The sequence below is a fragment of the Rosa rugosa genome, chromosome 6, assembly GCF_958449725.1.
Source record: "Rosa rugosa chromosome 6, drRosRugo1.1, whole genome shotgun sequence".
Classification (NCBI taxonomy): domain Eukaryota; kingdom Viridiplantae; phylum Streptophyta; class Magnoliopsida; order Rosales; family Rosaceae; genus Rosa; species Rosa rugosa.
The window spans coordinates 5,595,334-5,618,457 of NC_084825.1; the positions used below are offsets into that span (position 1 = coordinate 5,595,334).

Here is a 23,124-nt window from a genome sequence, read left to right on the forward strand (position 1 = left end):
GATCAAGTGGTTCTAGTTCATCCTTAATTTTTGAAAATATGCAGATGGGATACCGTGATGGTGTTATAGCTGGAAAGGAAGCTTCTTCTCAGGAAGGATTCAATATTGGCTTTAAGCAATCAGTCCTTGTTGGTTACAACTGGGGTCTTGTGAGAGGTGTTACAAGGTAAAATAAAATATATGAAGTTTGCATTTCTTATTGTTCTCTCTCTCTCTCTCTCTCTCTCTCTCTCTCTCTCTCTCTCTCTCTCTCTCATTGTAAGTTCTTCATTCCACACTAAATTTTTTCCTTGCAATTATTTTTTCCCCCGCCTCATATCTTATATGTTCTTTTTCTCTTGACTTATTCTGGTCTATCTTCAACCAAAATGAAGCACATTGGCTTCCCTTCCAGATGGCATAAGGGAGAAGTTGATTGAAACAGAAGAACAAAGAACTCGATTTCAGGGATTGTATGAATCTGTTCATTCCCTTTCTACAACAGATGCCCTTGGGTTGTTTAATGATGAAATCACAAGTAAAAATGATAGAGAACAAATTGAAAGTTCAGAGACTAGTTCTTTTGAAGTTGAAACTGGTTTGGAAGAGCAAAGATTAGACCGTAGTGGTCTAGGAAATTACTCTGCAAAGCTCCGTTCACTTCTTTTGGAGTCTCCTGGAATCAAAGTAAAGTTCCCCTAGACAAGAAGTTAGTGCCATAATTTTGTAATTATTTGAAATTTGTAAAAGAAAAATTGAACATACTTTGCTGTACTACAAGCCAACAGTTGAGTTCAATTTTTTAAGAACTGTGCATTGAGCAGTGTTGTCAATATTGTTGATGATCTTTATGTATGATCTTGCTTAGAATTTCAAACTATGAGGAATAGTGAGAACTAGACTTTAGATGATCGCAGTCATCATCTTCTTGCCCTGTTTTTCTGTTTAGATTCGCAGTGTCCTTTTGACATGGAAGATAAGTTGCAACTTATAAGCTACTCACAGCAATTGTGGCATGCATGAACTTTAGATTTGTTTGCTTTGTTGCTAAGTTGCTAACATGACATAGGAGGTGAACACAGCAGTCATTCTGCACTTGATTTATCAAACAAGCAATAGTACAATGTCTGGGAGATAAGTGCCCCCTTACAACAGCAAAAGATTGCTTAATAACATCTGTTCAACACCATTATAATGTTAAACTGGCATTACATAAATTATTGTGCAAGCTATACTACAACACCCACATCTCAGATTCGATTCCAAATGTCGAATCCCATCATTGCATGATGGTTTTCCTCTGTAAATTCAGATAGGAACGGAGAAATGATAGTCGTTTCTCTGGACCTGTGGATACCTCTTACTTCATTGACTTATTGTAGATATAGCACTCTGAAATTTCCTCCTGTATGTACAATGTATAACACAGCAATATGAGATATGAATTCCTTTCAGCAACTACTAATACGAACTTATAAATAGACCTCAGAAGTTATGATACTGTACTCACCTCAGCAACTACCATCAGCTACAAGCTTGCATAGGTCTTGCATGACTGAAGGCTGCTGAAGAATGCTTCAAACGGGGTTCATATTGCGGCACTGGCATGACTTTTTCAAAAGCTTCAACAAGCAATGCCACCTTCTTCTTCCTAGCTGGAGCAAGTTTGGTGACAGCTTGTTGGATTGCAAAGTCGAGCATCCATTCCTCTGCATTTTTCTTTTCATCCATCATCTGATGCCTCAAGTCAACCTTCTCTGCTTCAGGGCCAGGAACCAACGGCAGGTAATTGGGTTTTCTCTGATTGTATTTCCATTGTTCTTCCTCATCCTTGATAGTTCTCTTGCAGTTGATTTTCCATTTCCGGTTTGTGTTTAAGAGTTCTTCGTCGGAATTGCTTTCTTGATGGGAAAACTTTCTCTTCATCCCTGGACTGATGCTACTATTGGCCTTACGAAAAGTTTCTGCTGCATCTGGCCCTGAATTGTTGTCTACTTCCATTCCATCAATGTCTCCACCACTGTTTTCTGCTACACCTATTTGCTTCAGCTTTAGATCACTCTGATCCTCACCTTCACTGGAATTTGAGATATTTTCCTTCTTAAATTCACTTTGATCCTTCTCTGTGAAGCTATGATTCTCAGCTTTAGCATTATCTGTGTACTCCCAATTAGCCAGGTTATCTTTACCCTCAACAAAAGTGCTTTCATCAGCAATACCTTGGCCTGAATTACAATCTTCAGCAGTGTCCGCATTATCACCAACCTTACTAGCATCTTCATCATGTACAACCATAGTTTTTGCTGAATCAGAAATCTGGATATCTGCTGAGGATTCGGTGTCTTCAACTTTCTGTGCCTCTTCCATTTGATTTCCAGAAACAGAAGTGACAGAATTTTGGTCTGTTTCTGAATTCTCTTTCTCTGCATTTGTTTCAGCTTCATATGTTGTGCTGATATCCTGAGCGGCATTAGAAATATGGTTACTTGTCGACATAGTTGTTCCGTCATCTTGAAATTCATTCATTGGTTGGCTATCTGAAGCTTCATCTGTCTCACAAGCAGCAGTGTAGTAGTGGCTTTCAACATCTCCAAGATGGGACTCCATTCCAATTTTCTCTTGAACTTCCTCACCAGTTGCTGTTAGGTCCTCCGTTGGCTCTTGTATTGAAGATGAAGATATCTCTATTTCTGTCTCTGATAGTTCACTGTCTTCTTCAAATGAATCTTCAGTGTAAGAAAATTGGTCATAGCTCAATCTTTCAGATTCTTCAACGCCGAAATTCTGTTTTTTGCCCTCATTTTTGAGTTGAATTTCAAAAGATGGAGTTTTCTCTTCGAAAAGTTCCTGCAGTACTTCATAGTAATCATGAATGATGTCATTGCAGTTACTGACAATGGCATCAGACTTGATCACAGGTTCTTCATGCATATCACCATCTTGAATTGATGAAAACCCACCACTTGAACCAGATTCATCATCATCATCATCATCATACAGCACTGCAAGGGAAAATTGCCCTTCCTCCCACTCCATGTCAGTTGCTTCAGAATTGGCATAATCTACTTCAACGCTCGAAAGTCCATCGGTGTCACTCTCACTCGAACAGCTTCTCATGGCAGGTTCTTCTTGATCCAAAGAAGGTTGGTATTCTTCATCAGCCACATCTTCTTTTTGCTCCTCTTCAGGAAAGCTATCTATGGTTTCTGCTTCAGGTATATTCTCAAAAATTGTTTGAGCATCATCTTCCTTGCTTTTAGCAAATATTTCAACAAAGAAATCGATCCCGACTTCTTCTTGAGCAGGTTTTTCATTGTCATCATACAACATTTGCTTGGAATCATTTTCCTTCATTCCCAAATTAGATGGCTTTGCTTTACGAGGACTTAGAGCTTGCAATTTCACCATCTTCTGGTTCTTCAAAGACCGTCTTCTTGCCGACAAGAAACACTTCAGTGGAGTCACAGGTGAATGATGATGTCCATTAAGAGAGCAGTAAGTATAGGGGCAGACCTTCATCATTGAAGTTCCCTCAGCTTCCGTTCCGCCAGGACTAATCATCAGATACTTAGGAAACTTTGAGTCCTTCAGTGTTGAAGAACAAGTTGCTTTCTGAACTCTCACATCTTCACAAAGAGCAACCCTGGAAGTTTTCTTGGCTGAAGCTCTTGCATGCTTAAAACTAGGGGACTTTATTAAAGTTCTCACCAGCTTCAGACTAGAAGTCCTAGCTGATTTAGTGTTAGAGCCAGAGCTAAGTTTTGAATTGCTCAAATTTCTTCGGTTTTGATTCTTACTATCTGAAATAACCGGAGAACTTCGAACACTAACCTGTGATTGCTCCTTCCTTGCATCAGAGCAGCTGGTGGACTTCATATAGTTTGGTGCTGAGCCATCACTTGTTTTGGTCAAAGCCTGCTTCAGAGGGACTGCTGCTGCTGCTGCAATGCTTTGAACATTGAGAGGCGGTGGCTTTCCGGGCTGGGACATGCTCTTTCTCAAAGGTAGTGATGAAGATGATGATGATGGTGATCTCAAGCTCTCAATATCTGAAAGCTTGGTTGATCTTGACTTCTTCATCTTTATCTTCAAATCAGCTCCTCCTCTATTTTTGCCATCTTGGAACTGAGAAGATGGTTTCAGGTTCACCAACCGCTTCTCGAATTTAACATTAGGATCTGCTTGTTTTGCAAGCTGGTTTTGTACCTTTCTTTGGACCATGTTGAAAGGAAAACCAGAAGCAAAGACAAATAGGCAATAGGGAGAAGAGGGCTATGTCTTCCCTTTGGAGGTGGGGAATTCAAAGCTGAGAAAGATAAGTAATTACCTCTTCAGGCATGGTTTGTTTGGATGTAAAATCACTTGCACAAGGAAAGCAAAGGAATTCTTGGAACCCAAAGAACCAGAGATTCCTTGGGGTTCCCTGTTTTGGTTTTTCTTTGGTTTGCAGTGGGTGGCCTTTTTGTTTAACTTTGAGCTGTGACTTTGCTGAGGGAAATGGAATTTGAATAAGGCTAAGACAAGAGTCTGACGCTGACATGCAATAACAGCTCAAGTTTGGGCCCTATTCTTATGCATTGTGTTTCCTATTTGTTATGCTTTTTTTGAATTGAATTATCAGAAAAGCTTGTGACATGAGAAGTCCACATTAGGGCACTGACTTATTATATTTAGTTCTGATTAGATATGGAACCAAACCTTTGCTGGTGTGACAGTAATACCCTCTATGATTTGGATGAGAAGCAGCTAGAGGGTCATAATCCATTTGCATAATAGTCATGCAATGTGGAATTACCTGCTCTCTCTTCACTATAAGTATAGGATTATTGAGGCCCATTCAGATTCTCTTGCCTTATGTTAAATCAATTTGCATGGTAGTGATGTGCTCAATGATAGCAGGATAAAAAAGAGTTAGTTGTTAATAGTTGTTAGTTTTCATATTTATTGGCTTCTCTGTGGGTGTATTTAATAGATAGATACCATTCATAATCTTTCAAAAATTCAGCTAGTTGTTGAGCTCTAATTATGTTATTCTCCCCTAGAAAGATTGGGGAGATGATTAAAGGTGATTTAGCAAAATCTAAGACGACAAGCTAAAGAAAAAAAAAAAGGCCTGTTCACACCAAAACTACATAACAACTAGCCATACATTGATCCAAACATTCATTGAAGATTGTGAGATGATTAAGGTTGCCACAATCTAAGAGGAATATCTTTGAAAATGGAACAAAGTAAAAGGTTCCCTACTTGCTTCAATCTGCTTATAACAACTAACTACTGAATTGAAACAATTTTTAATTTTCTTCTCCATCTTTATTATTTAGACTCCTCTCAAGTAATGCATTAACTAATACGCACCGAGATAGTCAACATACTCTAATTCTAATGTAGCTGGTGACCACATGTTGACTTCTCACACAAGGCACACCAAACAAACCTAAACTTGAAGCAATGTAACAGGATTTCAAAAGAAAAACAACATCAGACAAGGAGTGCAAAATGAGGGTGGGAAAGGGTAGTAGCATCATAATTTTATATATTCTTTTGGTTTATTCTTATGAACTGTTTGACTGGGCAACCCAGAAAAGGTGGGTTGGGCGGCATCACTTTGCAGAAAGATCAGCCATGTGGTCGGCGTTAATGGGCAGCTTGTAGGGCCCACGAAGAGCCTAAAATGATCCATTTACAAACAACAGATGGACGCTCCTCCTCTTCTGAATTCCCAATGAAGCAATAAAGCTTTGCTATGAGATGATGAAGAATGATAGGAGATGGGGGGCCATATGTTATACTCGATTGATTTTTGTTGATATTGCACAAGGGCATGAATCACGAATGTGTCTTTTTGTGAATGAAAGGTCACCCCAGTATGATTACGACTCGTGTGGCAATGCACTTTCACATTAAACCACATTTAATTCTCTACATTTTTATCAAAAAGTCCTAAACCATTTCTGAGGTTTTATTATTGTTCAGGACTACAGCTCTATGTGCGATCACTGGTTGAGAGGACGCAGTTACATAGGTAGCAATTTTCTGTCATTACCCTTTTTAAATCAGTCATTATTCTGTAATCTTCACTGGTAATTTTCGATTAAAATTTTTCTTTCATAGTTCATGTGATTTTGTACTTAATTTTTGTTTTTATGAGATGTAAGATTAAATTTTTGTATTTATGAGATGTAAGATTAAAAGAAATAGTTAATGTCATTATTAAATCTGCATTATATTGATTTATCATATCAGTCCTATATACAGTTGGTTGAATTTTAATTTGGGGCCGTGACCACTTACCCAATTTTAGAACAAAAAATGCCCACTTACTCCAGCAAGAGTTTTTTAACCCCATTTACCCAATCTAACCTCTAGAGACAGTTTTGCCCCTATAATAACTCTTTCCTCTCAGACTCTCTCTCTCACTCTATCTCTCTCTGTGCCGCGCACCACCTCAGGCTCCGGTCTCTCTCTATCTCTCTGCTCCGGCGCACCACACCAGGCTCCGGTCTCTCTCTATCTCTCGCCCCACCTCAGGCTCCGGGCCACCACCTCCATCCAGTCCCCACTGCCATCAGAAACGATCGTCAACCGTCTTTGGTCCCTCAAGCCAGCCCCCAGATCGGAGCTCAACATCCAGTCCCCACTGCCATCAGAAACGATCGTCAACCGTCTTTGGTCCCTCAAGCCAGCCCCCAGATCGGAGCTCAACCCCCAAGCGCCGCCGTCACCGAACCAGACTCTCTCTCTCTCTCTCTTACTGCCATGGCTGTTTCGGCACCCCACTTTCAGCTTCAGGCCAACCTCGATCGATCCACCTCCGGCGTCACCAACAACCAAACCACAGATCCACAGATCCAAAGCCCACAGCCACAACTCAGCCCCCAACTCCGATCCGACTCCGAACCCAGGCCGAATCGACTCCGCTCCAACGTGAAACACGCTCCGACGACTCCTCACAGTCCGGTGGGTGCCTAGATCAAATCCTGGGTGCCCAGATGTTTTTTTTTTGTTTTTTTTGGTATAATGAGATTTTTTTAATTTTTTTCCGGTATCCTGAGATTGCAATGTAACTGTGGGGTTTGTTTAATGGTCTACTGGGGGGCAGTAGACACATTATTGGCCCCCAGTAGACTTTGATACGAGGGACATGGATCACTATAGTGTGGTGTTTTGATAAGTTACATGTTGTTTTCAGTGTATTAAAGTCAAATTATCTGTGAATCCTACAAAATGGTGCATTTTTGGTGGTCTATTGGGAGGCAGTAGAGACATTAGACTTTGTATTGGGGGCCAATAATATGATTATTGGGAGGCACTAATATAATTATTGGGAGCCAATAATATGATTATAAATTGATCAATTGTGCCTGTAGTGTATTCATTTTGGTTTTGGGAGTTCATACAATTCACTGGACGGCAATAATATGATTTTTGGGAAGCAATATTATGATTACTGGGGGGCAGTAATATGATTACTGGGAGGCAATAATAGCCGGATTCCGGATTCCAGTCATCGGTCACCGGATTTCAGTTACCGGTTCCCGGAATCCGGTCACCGTTCACCAGAGTCCGGTCACCGGTCGCCGGAGACCGCGCCGGCCACTGGTCACCGGAGCACAGCAAGGTGGAAGGTGACTTCTCTCTCTAAGTGAGAAAGAAGAAGAGGGCAAAAAAGTCTCAAAAAAAAAAGAAAAAAGAATTAATTGGGTAAAGGGGAAATAATCCCTTAGAGTGTTTTGGGTAAATGGGGTTAAAAAACAGTTGGTGGAGCAAGTGGACAATTTTTAGCCTAAAATCGGGTAAATGATCATTTCCCCTTTTAATTTTGATTAATGCACTACATTCTACCAAACACCACCCTATTTTTACATACTACTTATATGACATACCGCGAAATGAAACCAACATGATAGGAATTTCCTAACTTCCCATATTTGGTGAAATTCTACCGAACAATCGTACAATGATCCATTAAGTGTTCAGCAAAACTCAATGAAAACATTCGGTAGATTTCTATTGAATACTGTCGTGACGTTTGGTAGTACAGAATTATCTAACAAATTTGAAGAATTTTGCAAACAATTAAATTTGATAATGAATACTAAGAAAAGTGTTCGAGTTTAATGATGAATGTTATCGGGCCCACTTACTGAGCGTATGAACTTTAGCTCGTGCGGTGGTTATAGACGGGTCCCACATAGGAAGGATAACGAATCCATGAGAGAAGAGCGTGTGTCTGTACACGTGGATGAGTGTGATGCCTTCAGGTTGAGTCAGTTTGACAGCTGGCCTGGACCCCAGTCATCCTCAGCGCCTATATAAGGAGGTCTCACTCCCACTCTCTAAGTACTGATCATTTCCTACTTCCACTTATCCCAAAGATGGCTTCCACTTTGCTCCCCTCTAACTTGAGCGTTAAAGGAGTGAAGTCCGGATAACTCTGTCCGGACTTCCTGTTAACGGCCTCTCTCTCTATTTGCATATCTCAATGGAAGTGTAGCTCAGCGTGCGGGTTCACTGAAGTACTCGTCAGCTCAGTGTCCTCATCGGAATCACACGCTAAGAAATTCTAAGATAGAAAATGAAAGTTTTGTATAGGTGTGCAGCAAGTAATAACTACTGAGTAATACTACATGAATGCATCACTTGCATCTCACATTATGTGACCGCTAATGTAGCACAAAACCAACAAATGAGAGAATTTCATTAAATAACGTTGAGAGAATTTCATTAAATAACGTAATTGTGCGCCATCAACGGTCACATAAGGTGAAATGCCACAATAATAATTTTATATTTATATTAGTCTTTCTAATAAATGAAAAACACACAACAGTGAATAAAAAATTTGATATAGTGGCATCCTTCATATTTCCTAGTCAATTTCTAGCAATTATTACACAATTCAGCTATAATCACACCATTTTATTAGCTCACATAAATGATATCCAATTCAGTTTCAATTTCGTCATGATTCAATTTATTTTACAATCATAAACAGATGAACAGAAATTGATCAGTTGATGTTCGTATGATATATACCCAGCATTCACGATTCATGTCCAACCTTTCCAAACATACGATTAGCCAATACCACTTGAAAAGCTGACCAAAAACAGCAATACAACAAGCTCCAGCCTCAGATTACTCCTCATCTGAAGACCAATACCACTTGAAAATCCCAGCTGACCAAGAACAGCAATACAACAAGCTCCAACCTCAGATTACTCCTCATCTGAAGACTCTAAGCGAGTGATTCACGCACGTGAGTCCACCATCAATCATGAGATTATCCCCACTTATATACCTGGACTCATCACTTGCTAAGAAAAGCACAGCATTTGCAACATCATCAACTGTCAATTCCACTCCCTGCAAATTGGCATGTCTCCCTACGAAATCCCGGAACCCTGTCCAGGCATCTTCGGTTCTCTCTTCCTCAGCCAAGTGAGCCAAAGCCAAATTAGTCGCCACTGCATAAGGAGAGACACAGTTAACACGTATGCCATGAATTCCAAGCTCAGCAGCAACATTCTTGGTCAGCCCCAACACAGCGTGCTTGGACCCTGTGTATGCATGCGGTCCTAGGCCTCCTGTAGTGCTTGCAACACTGCAAAGAGAAATGATACTACCCTTTTTCAGCGGGATCATCGTCCTAGCTGCGTGTTTCATTCCGTGGAAAACTCCCTTCACATTAATATCAAATACCTTCTCAAATTCAGATAAGTCTGCATTGCGGATATCAGGACAGGGTGAACCTGACACCCCAGCATTGTTGACCATGATATCAAGTGTGCCATACTTATCAACTGTGAAATCAACTGCACCGCTAACATCAGCTTCTTTTGTGACATCACAATGGAAATAACAAACATTTGCGTCGCCGCCAAGAGACTCGCAGACTTGCAATCCCAAGTTGTCCTGCACATCAACTAAGCAAACTTTTGCACCATGTTTGTGGAATAGGCGGACAATGCTCTCTCCAATCCCAGTGGCTCCACCGGTCACCAATGCAACTTTCCCTAGTAACCTGAGGAGAAGAAAAACATTGAACATGTAACTGCCGAATTCTACAGCATCGAATTCAATAGAACGAGTCATAGCGATCCAGCCACTGTGAAAAAAGATGCTGTATAATATAATGGATCAAATACTGCAGAACTCAGCAGATACAAGACATGAGAATTTATATTTCCAACACCTTTGGCTTTTCTTGAGGAAACAGATTTCTTGAATGAGTCAACAACAGTCAAAACATAGTAATACGAAGTCCAAATTGAATCGGGTAGGAAGCAAATAGCTGAAACAATGATCCTAAGCCGCCGGAAGGTAAATCTCAACACTCTGTGATTAAAATATTCAGTAGCTCTGAAAAAGATTCCAGATTCAGATGCAGTCAAATAGTCTAGATTTCAGTTGACCACAAGCTGGGCGACAGGAGCTTTGAGCAACAACGTAGTTACTGGTTCCAAATAGATGTCAGATCATTTAGTATTTATTTTGCAAAAGCCCAGCTTCAGTTCATTTAAGCATAAAGGAAGGTTGAGATTACTACTAGTAAAGGTCATTCAAGTTTGAAACAGAAGAAGAGAAGACCCAGATTAGTTGAACAAAACATGCAAAACCCAGGAAAGAAGATCCCTTGAATGAAGAATGAAAGATGGTAAGTTGGTATATAGAATACCAAGTAAGCAAAGCCAAATCTAAGATAAGAGAGAAAGATGAGAGGTTGTTACCTCCGGCTTGGAACTTCTTCATTCATGGTGGTGGACAGCCCGCGCTTTGTGTCTTTTCTCTGCCACTGCCACCATTATTATGCGTGCTCCACTTGCGAATCTTTAGGGGTGGGCACGTGCTTCTCACGTGGATATCAATTGACGTGCGCTCCTCACGTGCGCCGTCTCAACTGAAATTCAAAGCTTTGGTTTTTGGTGTTTTTGGTCCTCTGATATGGTTAGAGCAAGTTCACCCGTTGGGTCACCAGGTCACCCACTATTCACTACTTTTTAGTGTTAATTTCACCCTCTGGGTCACGAGCACAGTGTATTTCGTGCCCTGGGTCACCCTGTACAGTGTTCTAGGTCACCATGGTGACCTGCACAGTGTATTTCGTGCCCTTGGTCACGGGCACAGTGTATTTCGTGACCCAAAGAATGAAAATATACACTAAAAAGTAGTGAATAGTAGGTGACCCGGTGACCCAACGGGTGAACTTGCTCTTAAGTTTGCTTCTTTTGTTTGATATCCAAGTCTCGACGGTAATATAGCTCTGTGTGTTTCTCTCCGTTCAGAAATGCATGAACAAATGCATAATGCATTGAGAGATTTTTGTCGATGATGAAACATCACAGACTTCTGGTATGTCACCCAGCATATTTGGCGTTTATACAGATATTGATAACATTTCTCAAGTGTATTTTAACAAGTCTTCGTGCTCCATATCTGGTTGAGGGAGTGAAAATAGAAGAGAGAAGAGTTTCATTTTTTCTGAGTTATTTTTTTTCTTTCTCTTAATACTTGTTTTGGAGCCTGCTGTGTTTCTCAGCACAATGTTCTATATAAGGAACTTATTTTAATGGGGTTATATGCATAGCGAGGTCCTTTGTAATGTTATTGGCATGAATAATAAGTGTGTTCGATTTTTTCTCAAAAATTAAAAATAGAAAAGATTTAAGAACTTCACAGATTTGGTGCAACGGTGAGGTTCTAAATGTATTGTATAAGTAGAAATTGTAAGATTTTATATTTTGATCTCTCCGTCTTGTAATGTTAATTAATTGGTTAGGATTAGGCTAGATCAATAGTTCACTACTAGTTATAACAAGTTCTAAACTGATGGTTATGAAAAACTTCGCATCAGAGAAACCGGTTTGGTTTAACAAACACACCTAATGACTTCTTAAATGAGAGGAGCTCGACTTCAAAACATTTGACTCGGATGAGATCAACCATAAACAAGTATCAATTGTTTTAGTACATGGATTTTTCATAAGGTTCCCTGTACAGAATACATGCTCTCTCAAGCTAGTCTTTTCCATCCCACAAACCACAAAACTGAAGTGTGGTGTGTTGACCCTCATATACCTCATCTCTAGCTAGCTACCAAGGCAGATTAATCAGGGTGATTGCCATCCATACACTCTAGAAACTGAACTCGAATTCTATAGCAGATTTAGCAACTAACCAAAACAAATTCCCCACTACCGGGCAGACTACTCTTCCATTTTCACTTGATCCGAATTGCTTTCAGGTGCCACATGCGCATCATCCAGACTACTTTCCATTTCCGTCACCCCATTTGAATGATTCTCAATTGACGAATCCACTTTTTGGCCATTTGCGACATCCAATTTTTCACCCAGTTCTGAATTGCTTCCATGCAGTGTAAAGTCTGGCGCCCCATCAGCAGATACAGGGATATCTGCATCCATAGGAATTTGCCCAGACATATCAGTTTGCTGACTTGTTTGCTCTCCCAATGCATCCATGGATGGAACTAATTGACTTGAAGGAGCAACATACTGATGAAACTTCACCTGGCAAAGAGAAGATATTAACTGTGAGAAATCACATATAATGAAATTTCATCCACTTATCCGTAAATACAATTTCCATTATCCTTCCAGCAACAAGACATACAAGAATGGATGCATAAGAAGCAATACAAAACAAAGAACTTGAGCAGACCCAAACACGCTCCAAATGGCATACACTTAACTTGAATAGGGAAGATAATTGTTCAATATATAAACACAAACACAAAAACAGAAACATGCCTATTCAAATCTTTAATTTGTTTATGCTGCTCCAAACGGCAATCCACTCAAACTATTTTTATGTTTTCAAGCTCTCCCCATCTTTTCCAGATTAAATCATAAACAAATGCACAGAGAACTAGATGTCAATACAGGAAAGCTTACCGCATAAAGCTGCTGGTAGATACTGATCATCTCATCAACACTGCTTACAAGATGGACAGGCCCCGTTTCTTCAACATGGCGTTCTGTGTGTGGTGTAGTCTCATTAAAATTCAGAGCAAGGCGATCAGGTCTCTGAAGTAAAAGTTGGAAGGTAGGCTGAAGTTCATAGCATTGCTCAAACAAAGAACGGCGGCAAAACACATACAGACCCAATCGGGCACGAGACATGGCAACAATCAATCTCCTAACATCACGAAGGTGACCCACAAAGCGAGTACGCACAAGAGAGAGCAATATAAAATCATTTTGCTGACCCTGAAATTTGTCAACTGTTGTAACCTGTAAACAGAACAGAACAAAAACATTGTCTTACCAACAAGATCACAGAGGTCATTAACATCAGTTAAACAATAAACTGATCTTGTAACATACCTTGCTGGGAGGGCCTATGAAGTCATACGGAGCACATCGTCTGTTGATAACATCACGGATTAAAAGCTTCTGGCCATTGTAAGTGGTCAATATTGATATCTTGTTTGCAGGGTACCCAAGTAGACGCATGTAGATATACACACTGACGATATATTCAGCTTCTCCCTCATTTTGGTAGAACCAAGGTGATGGGGCAGACTCACCTCTATCATGGTAATCTGGTACATCTACCAATTGATATTCAAAGGAGAATCCAGAATTTGCTCTATTGTAAACGGCATCTTCCTTTACATTAGGAAGGTCTCCTAGTTCTCTATACCTCCAGTTGTAAAGTTTGGCTATACTTGGCCTGGCCCTACCCTGGGCATTAAGTTCAATATAAGGAATGCCCAAACGGACAAACCTTGTAAAGAGACTCTGGTCCATGTGGCTATACTTTTGAAAGGCCATATTCTTGACAACAGGAGGCAACTGGTGATGATCACCAATCAGGATACAACGTTTAAGCCGTGCATAACCATCTTCCTGCCTCTGGAGCAACATTGGAATGAAAGTTTCGATCTCCAAAATTTGAGCACTTTCTTCCATCAGCAAGTTATCATACTTGAAACCTAACTGGAGAAAATCCTTCCTCTTCAGAGCTGCGTGAGTGCATGTCATGGCAACTATCTTTGCCTGCTTCGTCATCAAGTAGTTTGCTCGATCAGCTGTAGACTTCAGTAACTCAAAAGCCCTACACTCTTCAAGCTCTTGAAACACAGTCTTTAGATGACGAAAGCAACCCTTAGCTGCCCGCATATCTTTCTCAAATGACTCACCAGTAAAAACTGGCTTTGGTGCGTTGGAGAAGAATTCCTTGAAGGGAAATCGATCTTTAACAAATGATTGTTTATTTTTATTTTGGTTACAAGCAGCCAGGAATTGCTCCCAGCGCGAGTATACATGAAGCAACCAAAAGTATCCAGCAGTTTCACATGTATAACCAACATCCTCGGGCAATTGGAGAGATCTTGCCAGCCTCTCCACTTCACTAAGCAACTCCAACCGCCTCACAAGCATGGCATTGACACGGCCTTGCCGACTGAAGTCAAGATCAGTTGCTAGCTCTTGTTCTCCTTGCCCAAGTCGAAGAAGATAGCGTGCAGGTACATCCCTCTGGTATAACAAAAAGGAAAACAAAACGAATTAATTCCAACTTAAATCCGAGCTTAAGCAGAGAAACTTAACTTCAGAACATTAAGAATATTAATCAACCTGCATTATCTTTTCAAAAAGGTCATTTAGAGCCTGGTTGGAGTGAGTAATTATCAATGTTCTCTGAGATGGACAATTATGATACAGAACATTCAAAATTTGCACGGCTGTATCTGTCTTTCCCGTACCAGGTGGACCCACAACCATTGTTAGTCCTGGCTGAATACCTGAGAGGATTGCTCCAACCTACACAAAAAGGAATATCAGAAATAATATAACTAAGACATCGGTTTATAATCCACAGCTTGTTGATAATCTATCATAGCTTCATCAAGTAAATAAAAACTAAAAAACTAAGTGGTAATTTTTTTCACATACACCACCAAATGTTTAAAAGCTCAACATCTTATCCTTTTTGTTTATAAACAACAAATTATCCTTTATTATATTACAATCATACTATCTTCTTTTCCTAGTGCTGTGTTCTCTTGGGATTCATTGAAGACTTCTTGTCCTCTACTGTTTGATTTGCCTTTTCATTATAAAATTTCAGTTTCTCCTCAAACGTAGACATAAAGTGAGAATGCCGAAGTATGACAATCGTCCTGCCTAACGGTTGGGTTTCTCCTAGCCACATATTTGTGAAGACTGTTATAATACAGCACCCTAGCTGGTCAGACAATTCTAGCCTGACTGGCTATCTTCTAGACATTTCTGCAAATGTGCATTGATTCTAACAAAGAAAAGTAGATAACCTTGTATGGAATGCCTACAAAGAACAGGTTCTGAAAAGCTTTAAAATCTATATACATAAAAACACCAATTTAGGTTTTAGGTGAGCAGATTTATATACATATGAACTTCTATTTGTGGTGTAAGGTGTCATATAAGAATGAAACCGGATACTTGAGCATGAAAATGGCACATCACAAAAGAGTAAAAGAAGGGATTATACCTGAGTGGGTGTAAATCTAACTGAGTTCTGCCTTGGCTGGTCTTGCGGATAAGGCCCTGGGTCAGGAGGGGTGTATGCCTCGACAACAAATTTTTCTTTCTCACTATCAGAGTCCTCAATGGGGACATCACTCATAGAATTAATCTTTGCTTTCTTATTGCCTGGAAGAGCATTAGTGCTGCTTTTGATCTTCTTGGGAAGCCTTATTCGAAAAGGAGGCCCTGGATCCATATTTTCCGTACCATCTGGACTAACAAAGAAAACCTAAACAATGAACATGAAAACAGGAATTATTGGTCAAAACACTCTCCAGGATACAAAAACCTGTTATGCATACAACACCTTCAAAATAAAGGAAATATATCAACAAACCTGATCATCTGGAAAACATTCCATCAGATGGTCTGCATCAAGGAAAGTATCTTTGAAATCTACGGTTTCTAAGAGATCTGGCATATTAGTCCATTGTGCGGCAGAAGGATTACCATACCCCAGAAATGTTTTGTGCAACCAGTCAGGAACAATACAATATTCATTCATAAGATCTCTAATGGATTCTAAAATTGCTTTGAAATTATTTTCCTTGGGCTTTCTCCTCATCAAAATATTGAATGTCCCATAAACATCTTCTGCACCCTTGGCAGCAGTGTTGCTAACATCCATGTAGTACTGAGCGGTATCCAAAGCAACAGTCAAAGTTCTCAACTCTCCTTTTGGCGGCTTCCACTCATCCCGTTTAATTCTTCCAGTGAAATCATTCATTAGAGTTCCCTCCTCATCACGAACCTCAATGATTTCACAACCCCGCACATATTGAAGACCAAGCCTCTGAGGCACACTAGCCTTGGCACCCTCTTCTGCACTTAGAGGCTCAAAGGAAGGGCGTATGGAAAGTAAAAATAGAACATCATGCTCTTTAAGAGCATTCCATTCTGATCGTACCTGTGCTTTATAACTGGATATACTAAAAGTGATTTCTGCTGTCACAGCAGCTGGCTTAACTTCTCCAATATTTGGCTGTTTTACCTCACTGATCTTGAATTCTTTAATCGGCACAGCCATCCTTGACCAACCACGGAAAGCAGTTTCTCCCTCATTATTAATGCAAGCATTAAGATGTGGCACAGCCTCCTGAATATCCTCACGAATCTCATATGTTGATTCGAGACGGAAGAGATCAAAATTTCTGAGGAGATAATCATGCAGCGTCAAAAATTGTAAATTAAGTTTTGGAAGAGCCAGACAACCTTCTCCAGAGTAATTAATGCTTGGCACAAGGCTTTCATCCCACATGATAAGCTCATTTGGATACAGTGGAAGAGCATTTATTTTTTCTTTTTGAGACTGTTGCCTCTTGAAAAAGGAAACCATCACTTCAGTAAGGAAATCAACCCTGGATGACCAAGGATCATTCTTAGAAATCAGTTTCAACTGCATGATGAAAAGAATATCATAATGAGTTTTTAAGTATAAACTGAACTGCAAACATGCCCAGTAAAACAAAGCAGAGAAAGATGAAATGGGAAAGTTGACAGCCCGAAAGATGCAGTTTATAATTAGATAACTAGGAAAGGAATGAAATAATTGCAAGAAATATAAACACAGTTTAACTAGAGTAACAAACTCCAGTCAAGTGATTTACTTCAATTCTAACTTCCATAAACTTAAAGCTGAAAATCAAGCACAAATACAATTAAAAGTCTCAATTCGTAACATCATGCTCGCAAGACTAGGCCTTTATTTTGTAAAGTTGAGTTACCTACACAAGTCATCTTTCTCTCTTTTTCACTGAGTCATTTTAAATCACTAAATTCAACTTCTTTCCACCACTTAGCAGTCTCCAAACAGCCTATAAAATGTATGCCTAAGTTCCTATAAGTATTTGTTAGCTGAGGATCAAAATTCAAAGGCCTGAACACCCTAACATTTATATCGTATTAGATTTTAAAATAAAATTATAAATCAAAAGTTCATGCCACCCTACCTATTCATCTGTCTTTTTTGAATAAATAAAAATACAAAAAACTTTTTTTATCAAAGAACTGAAAAGCTAATTTCATTATGTACTCAGCTATCTCACCAAACCCAGTGTCTCAAACTTTCTCCGTGTTTTTATCTTTTTATCTGACCTCCTAAAGTCGCGTCCACCATATCACTTCCGCTTCACCTTTTCTCTCATCCGTCTCTCTGTTTTTGGTTTTGTTTTATACTTTCATACAATGCTCTGTTTTTTATTCAATGTTTTCTTTGATTCCTTAGTTGAAATTTTCTTTCTTGACTTTCATTAGAAGTTAAGAACACAAAATATGTACCAATGCTGGATAGTGAACACAGTTCTACAAAGAAAAACAAAAAGGAGGGAAAAAAGAAAAACAGAGGTTTCAAACAACAGCATTTTAAAAAGGTGAATCAATATTTTCCACATACCTTTGAACAAACCAAATCCTTCAATTCTTCAGGAGAAAGAACAGACAATCTCTTCGTGAGATCATTTCGGTTGTCAATTGAACCAATGTTGGCCAATGCAAGCTCTCGCAACTGCAAGAACAAAGGGAAAGAAACTTCAGGACATAAGCACAATATACTATCAAAAGAAAACATGGAACTCTGTCCTCTACAAATTTAGTAACTCTTTTAAATTGAATCTCTTATGACTGCTTATATACACACCTTAGGAATCTTTTTAAAAGCAAGCAGCTGGAAAGATTGTACTCGATCATAATGAGATTGGAGCACTTCATCATCCGTCAATTGTTTCCCGACATTATCATTAATCTCAAATCCTTCATAAAACTGCAGCAAGTCAACAAGTTGGGTAAAGAGCTTCCCCTTTTCATGTCTATACAATGCACTCAAGTGGCATTTCGGAACAACAGCAACATCAGCAACAAGTGGCCTCAAGTACCTGCAACAACAGCAATGTTTATGTAGAAACAAAGGAAAAATAAATGACATAAATTCTTAAAGGTCCAGCTTTTATAACAAAGAAAAATCACAAGACTTCCAATAGTATAAATCTCAATATATAAACTTAAAAACAAAACCAATTTGTGACTTTTCTTAAACGATATCATATTTCCAGAAACTAATAAACATCCGCATTGTTAATAAAATTAAAAAGGAACTTGGATTAATGGGCAGATACACATTCAGAAAAATATAACATACACAACCATCCTTCAATACAGAAGCTAACATCCACAAGATGCTAGTATGAACTTTTTATAGCCACAAGATGCTAAAATCAAACTTCTATATCCACAAGATGCTAGAATGAACTTTAAAATAATTAAAATTAAAAATTAAAAATTAAAAATAAATAAAAAGCTGAGGATATGCTTTAGAACAGGGAACAGAGACTTTCAATAACATGCTATGACTACAATATTAATTTCAGTATCAATTCAACCAAATTATGCAGGCAAAATGGGAGAGAAAAAACAGGTACTTAATGTGTTCAAACAAAAACTAAATATCAAATCGGAAAGGAAACAAAATATGTACCTCCTTGTTGGTAGTTGGCTCAAGAGGTCAATAAGAAATTCTATAAACCTCTCACAGTACAAAACACAAGCATCATCAATGTGTTCCATTCCATTGGCATCAAGAAGTTGATCCTCTCCATTGACACCATGATTTGGCAGTAAGACTTTGGAATCAAGTATCTAGGAGAGGTAAAAGTAAAAATAAAATTCCATAAGTTCATTAATATCAACTCGCTAATGATAACAGACTGCAAGCATCTCTTGGTGGGGAGAACTTAAAAGCATTTCTAAGAATAAAGAAGTACAATTCACTACCTCCAGGAACTCTTCGATGAGGTTTCTCAAAAACTGGACTTCAAGTGTAGTTGAGGGGTTAAAAGACTCTCCATGTTTTGCAGCTTCCCTCTTTATCATCCTTCTCCATTTCTTGATCAAATCTGAATTTAGACCTAGCTCCATCTGCAGCAAATAAAATAAAATATAAAATAAATAAAGAGAAGCAAATCATGCACCAAAAAGTTCAGGCCACATAGATCCTGATGACAAGCAGAAAGTATTTGAAAATAACCATATATGTTGTAGTACCTGAAAACGACCATACGACAAACTGTGCCAGGATTGGAAACTTGCCAACCTAAGGACAGTCTCGCTGACTATCTCATCTTCCAAACTCTGTCAAAAATTAAAAAAAGATTAAGAATATATTACATTCAACTTTGTCACAATACTCGAACTTGTTAAAAGAATAAAGTACTTGCAGAATTTGCTCTAATTCATCAATCAGAGTGTATATGATTGACAAGATAACATTGAATCCGTATCAATATAATTGAATTAAGTACTTGTTGGATACATGCTTCCTAATTAAAGTTACTAATTTTATTGTTGATAATGTATCTGTCTATCTGTACTTTTAATATTTTGGCCAGAACTATCTATGTTGACTTTGTTACTTAAACCAGTCCTTTCTTACTGAGAGGTTCTTATTTCTATCTTTTTCTTTTTCTTCTCAAAACGAATCAAAACTTTGTAATTCCGAAACTTTTGACTCTTATTCTAAACTTTTAAAGCGAGTGAATACTTTATTTGCGGATAGCTAACTTTTTTTCCCTAGAAAATGGGAGTTTAGTTAATCTCCTTGAACTTGTGTGGAGTTTTAGTAAAATTATGATATTTCAAAACTATTTTTCTTGATGAAATATACTTACACTGAATAATTTATGGAATTTCTAGTTATTGATACTTGAGTGCGCGTCCCCTCTGCGCTGTTTGTGGAGGGTTTGACACGCAAGGGTGCTTTTCTTGTCTGCTTTTTTCTCTCTTTAAAGTTTCTATTAATTTTTTTTAACTCTGTTTTATCAAAAAAAAAAAAATTGACCTGGGCATATCACATTTTAAATATGGTTTTGTCTAATACAAAAGATGATTCTAACACATATATGGATTAATCAGACAATAGTCTTAAAGCAAGCGTTAGGATTCTACCATACCTGAAAGGCATTTATCATGAATACTAGATAATTTGTCTTCTCTGCTATACTTAATTCTCTTTCCTGCAGACATAATGCAAACATAACAAAATCAACATAAACACACAAAAAAACCATCAAACATCAAATTTATCTCCAGCACAAGAGAAGCACAAGTATATAAGAGCTATGGCCTCATTCTCATATTTGAATGTCAAATATCACATCTATCAGTTTCCGACTGTTTGAAGATCATTGGACCATTTGACTGGATGCCTCATCATAAATCATGCAAACTCGGCACTATTTTCATATTCATTTAATTGTTTTAGAAGTACTACTGTTTACAATCTCTCCATGTGTACATGAGATTGCAAATAATAGCAAGGAATGAAACTAGGAAGTCGGCTTCATTTAACATGTCAATAAGCATGCCATCCATATTCGTAATAAAAACTTATTTACAAAATCCCACATGCATGTAAACACACAGAATATTTCCTAAATATACCAGGGCATCAAGATATAACTAACTAGCCAGGGAAGATTATACAGGCCCATTATAAATCTTGAAGATAGTGTTTGAACTTTGAAGCACCAAATTTCTTTTCAAAAAAAACAGACTTCTATTGATAAGAGAGGACCAGAAACATAAGCTGTGGACAGGAAGTTTACAGCAGCAAGAAACAAAAGAAAGACAGATACTGGGGAAAAAAAGTACAAAGACTTTAGTAACATCCTGTGGACTTTTTTATTATACACTCAGAAAACCCTAGGACTTTCTTTGCTGATCTAGGCTGTAACCAGGCCTCCTGCTGAACCCTACAATTTTTAGGAGACAGGAGAGTCTAGCAAATAGCCAGGTAGGTTCTTGAGGGGGTTGGAACCCCAAACCACATGGGAGAAAGCCTTGACCTGACCATTCTTACTAGCCCACATTGGTTGGGCATGGGAAGATAATAGCGCACAATAATCCTAAGAAGAATTATTAGTTAAAATGTTTCAAAGCTTATCCTTTAAAATTGGTACTGTCAAGAATATATTTATCTGGGTTTTGAGTTGTTCCCGTCTACACAGGGTTACAGGTTCAGAAGTTATAACACAACCAAGGATGTAAACTCTTCATAATCGTTTGGGCCTTATTGGCACTTCTGGCATACCAATTTCCATGAGAAAAATACCCATAAGAGTAGAGGCATAAAAGACGGGCATATGTAAACCACAGGAGCAATCATACAATTTCACTACACAAGCTTGACATAATGAGGGAGAAGGAATAAAATGTTCCAGCTGTATGTGAATACCGATACCATATTCCACAGTAATTGACTATTGTGTTATTGTTCATACTTCCAAATGTTAATAGCCTTGACATAAAACATAAAATAAAAAATCCTTAGCACATATATGATGCATTAAGGAATATGTTAAACCAGAGAAAATGGGCACAAACCGATTTAAGCTGAAGAACCCTTCCTAGGAATCCCTTAAAGGCATCTTTCCGGTCATAAAAGCATACCCAAGCTGCCACATTCTCACGAAACTGCAAAGTAGGAAATAAAGTACACAAATTCAATCATAGTAGACATTTTCGTTCAAATCCCAAAATTAAAATTTAAAGCACTAAGAAAACAAATTAAAGCATAAAAACTACTTGGACCCTAATGTGACCAAAGTAAACACTGCAATTCCAAAAGGCAATACCTTCTCATTGACCATGAGAACCATGGACATAACGTGCTCGAACGTCGCCGTTTCGGGATCGAAATTGGGAAAGAGATAGTTCTCCAAGTACTGGCTGACCTCCAAAATCATCACTCTCTGCAATGGCACCGTCTTCCTCTGCCCCTCCTTCACACACAACTCCGTCTCGTAAATCTTCTTCACCAGCTCCGCGTCGAACGCCTTCTTCACCTGCCCGCCGGCTTTGGACCAATTGGCAGCGGCAATCATAGTGAGCTGGTCCCTCTGAATCTCCGACAGCGTTATCGAGCTCGGCAGCGCCGCACCGGGTTTAGCCTCCACCGGCTTGTCTCCGAGCTGGTGGTTCAGCTCCACCGGGTACTCGGCAACATGGTGGCGCTTGAAATCGTACGCGCCTGTTCCGTAGACCTTCGTCATTGCCGACGAGAATGACGAATTAGGGTTTTGCAATGCGGGTTTTGGAGGGAACCTACGATTTTGGGGGTTAGGGTTTATGAAAATTTGGGTCTGAGAGAGAGAGCTCTGTAACCACTTAGAGTGAATTTATGGAATCATCGGAGGCGGTTCTTCGATTCTATTCGGGTTTTGGGTACTACTCTACTGATTCGTTCTTCGGTAATTATTATACACCCGACCCCTTGGGAAATATAGCAGATTGCCCCAAAACCTCTCCTTTAACTGTCAACAATTTGACCTCTCACTTTTAGGTTTTTTAACTACACTGATACATCAAGTAGACCAAATGATAGAAGGTGAAGGATTCACGTACATTAAAGTATTAAAGAAATTTTTACATAGGACAAACGTGTACTACGTGGTTTGTAGGGCTGTCCAATTAGTGAACATGCAACCGGTGTTTTGGGTATTTTATTTTAATAAGTAAGGATACTTTTGGAACACATTTAAAAATTTTCTGAATTTTGATTGGACTGCCCCACCGCCACGTGGTACGTTTGCCCTATATAATATAAGAATCTCTCAAAGTATTA

At 38.9% G+C, this 23,124-nt stretch overlaps 4 protein-coding genes across 5 annotated transcripts in view; 1 reads left to right on the plus strand and 3 right to left on the minus strand.

Annotated features, from left to right (window-relative positions):
• The window catches only part of LOC133718261 (uncharacterized), a 2,569-nt gene extending 1,735 nt beyond the window's left edge, over positions 1 to 834 (plus strand). For both annotated transcript variants that reach the window (XM_062145086.1, XM_062145088.1), the window contains exons 4-5: positions 45 to 166; positions 375 to 834. In XM_062145086.1, the coding sequence (XP_062001070.1) occupies positions 45 to 166; positions 375 to 681 (429 nt within the window). In that variant the 3' untranslated portion in view covers positions 682 to 834. The remainder of the gene's footprint in view (positions 1 to 44; positions 167 to 374) is intronic.
• Positions 835 to 1,052: 218 nt separating this feature from the next.
• On the minus strand, positions 1,053 to 4,481 carry LOC133718260 (calmodulin binding protein PICBP). The gene is made up of 2 exons (XM_062145085.1): positions 1,490 to 4,481; positions 1,053 to 1,384 (listed from the first exon to the last, which is right to left on the minus strand). Exon 1 carries the CDS (start codon positions 4,198 to 4,200, stop codon positions 1,504 to 1,506), a length of 2,697 nt encoding a protein of 898 aa, XP_062001069.1. The 5' UTR covers positions 4,201 to 4,481; the 3' UTR covers positions 1,053 to 1,384; positions 1,490 to 1,503.
• Positions 4,482 to 8,880: 4,399 nt separating this feature from the next.
• Positions 8,881 to 10,853, minus strand: LOC133715175 ((+)-borneol dehydrogenase 2). The gene is made up of 2 exons (XM_062141566.1): positions 10,713 to 10,853; positions 8,881 to 10,006 (listed from the first exon to the last, which is right to left on the minus strand). Exons 1-2 carry the CDS (start codon positions 10,736 to 10,738, stop codon positions 9,208 to 9,210), a joined length of 825 nt encoding a protein of 274 aa, XP_061997550.1. The 5' UTR covers positions 10,739 to 10,853; the 3' UTR covers positions 8,881 to 9,207.
• Positions 10,854 to 11,895: 1,042 nt separating this feature from the next.
• LOC133713704 (uncharacterized) lies at positions 11,896 to 22,757 on the minus strand. The gene is made up of 14 exons (XM_062139735.1): positions 22,136 to 22,757; positions 21,885 to 21,974; positions 20,453 to 20,515; positions 19,548 to 19,634; positions 19,278 to 19,421; positions 18,982 to 19,142; positions 18,148 to 18,382; positions 17,905 to 18,015; positions 15,850 to 16,908; positions 15,478 to 15,741; positions 14,583 to 14,768; positions 13,329 to 14,483; positions 12,897 to 13,235; positions 11,896 to 12,512 (listed from the first exon to the last, which is right to left on the minus strand). Exons 1-14 carry the CDS (start codon positions 22,550 to 22,552, stop codon positions 12,189 to 12,191), a joined length of 4,635 nt encoding a protein of 1,544 aa, XP_061995719.1. The 5' UTR covers positions 22,553 to 22,757; the 3' UTR covers positions 11,896 to 12,188.
• Between the last annotated feature and the right edge of the window lie 367 nt (positions 22,758 to 23,124).

Bases quoted from the DNA above. Each gene is read 5' to 3' on its own strand.
- LOC133718260 (XM_062145085.1), bottom strand. From the start codon at position 4,200: ATGGTCCAAAGAAAGGTACAAAACCAGCTTGCAAAACAAGCAGATCCT.
- LOC133715175 (XM_062141566.1), bottom strand. From the start codon at position 10,738: ATGAATGAAGAAGTTCCAAGCCGGAG. The intron at 10,007-10,712 runs GTAACAACCTCT...TCTTCTCCTCAG, and splicing joins GAAGAAGTTCCAAGCCGGAG to GTTACTAGGGAAAGTTGCAT.
- LOC133713704 (XM_062139735.1), bottom strand. From the start codon at position 22,552: ATGACGAAGGTCTACGGAACAGGCGCGTACGATTTCAAGCGCCACCAT. The intron at 19,635-20,452 runs GTATGGTAGAAT...AATTTTTGACAG, and splicing joins TCATGATAAATGCCTTTCAG to AGTTTGGAAGATGAGATAGT. The intron at 18,383-18,981 runs GTACATATTTTG...CTGTTGTTGCAG, and splicing joins AGCCAACTACCAACAAGGAG to GTACTTGAGGCCACTTGTTG.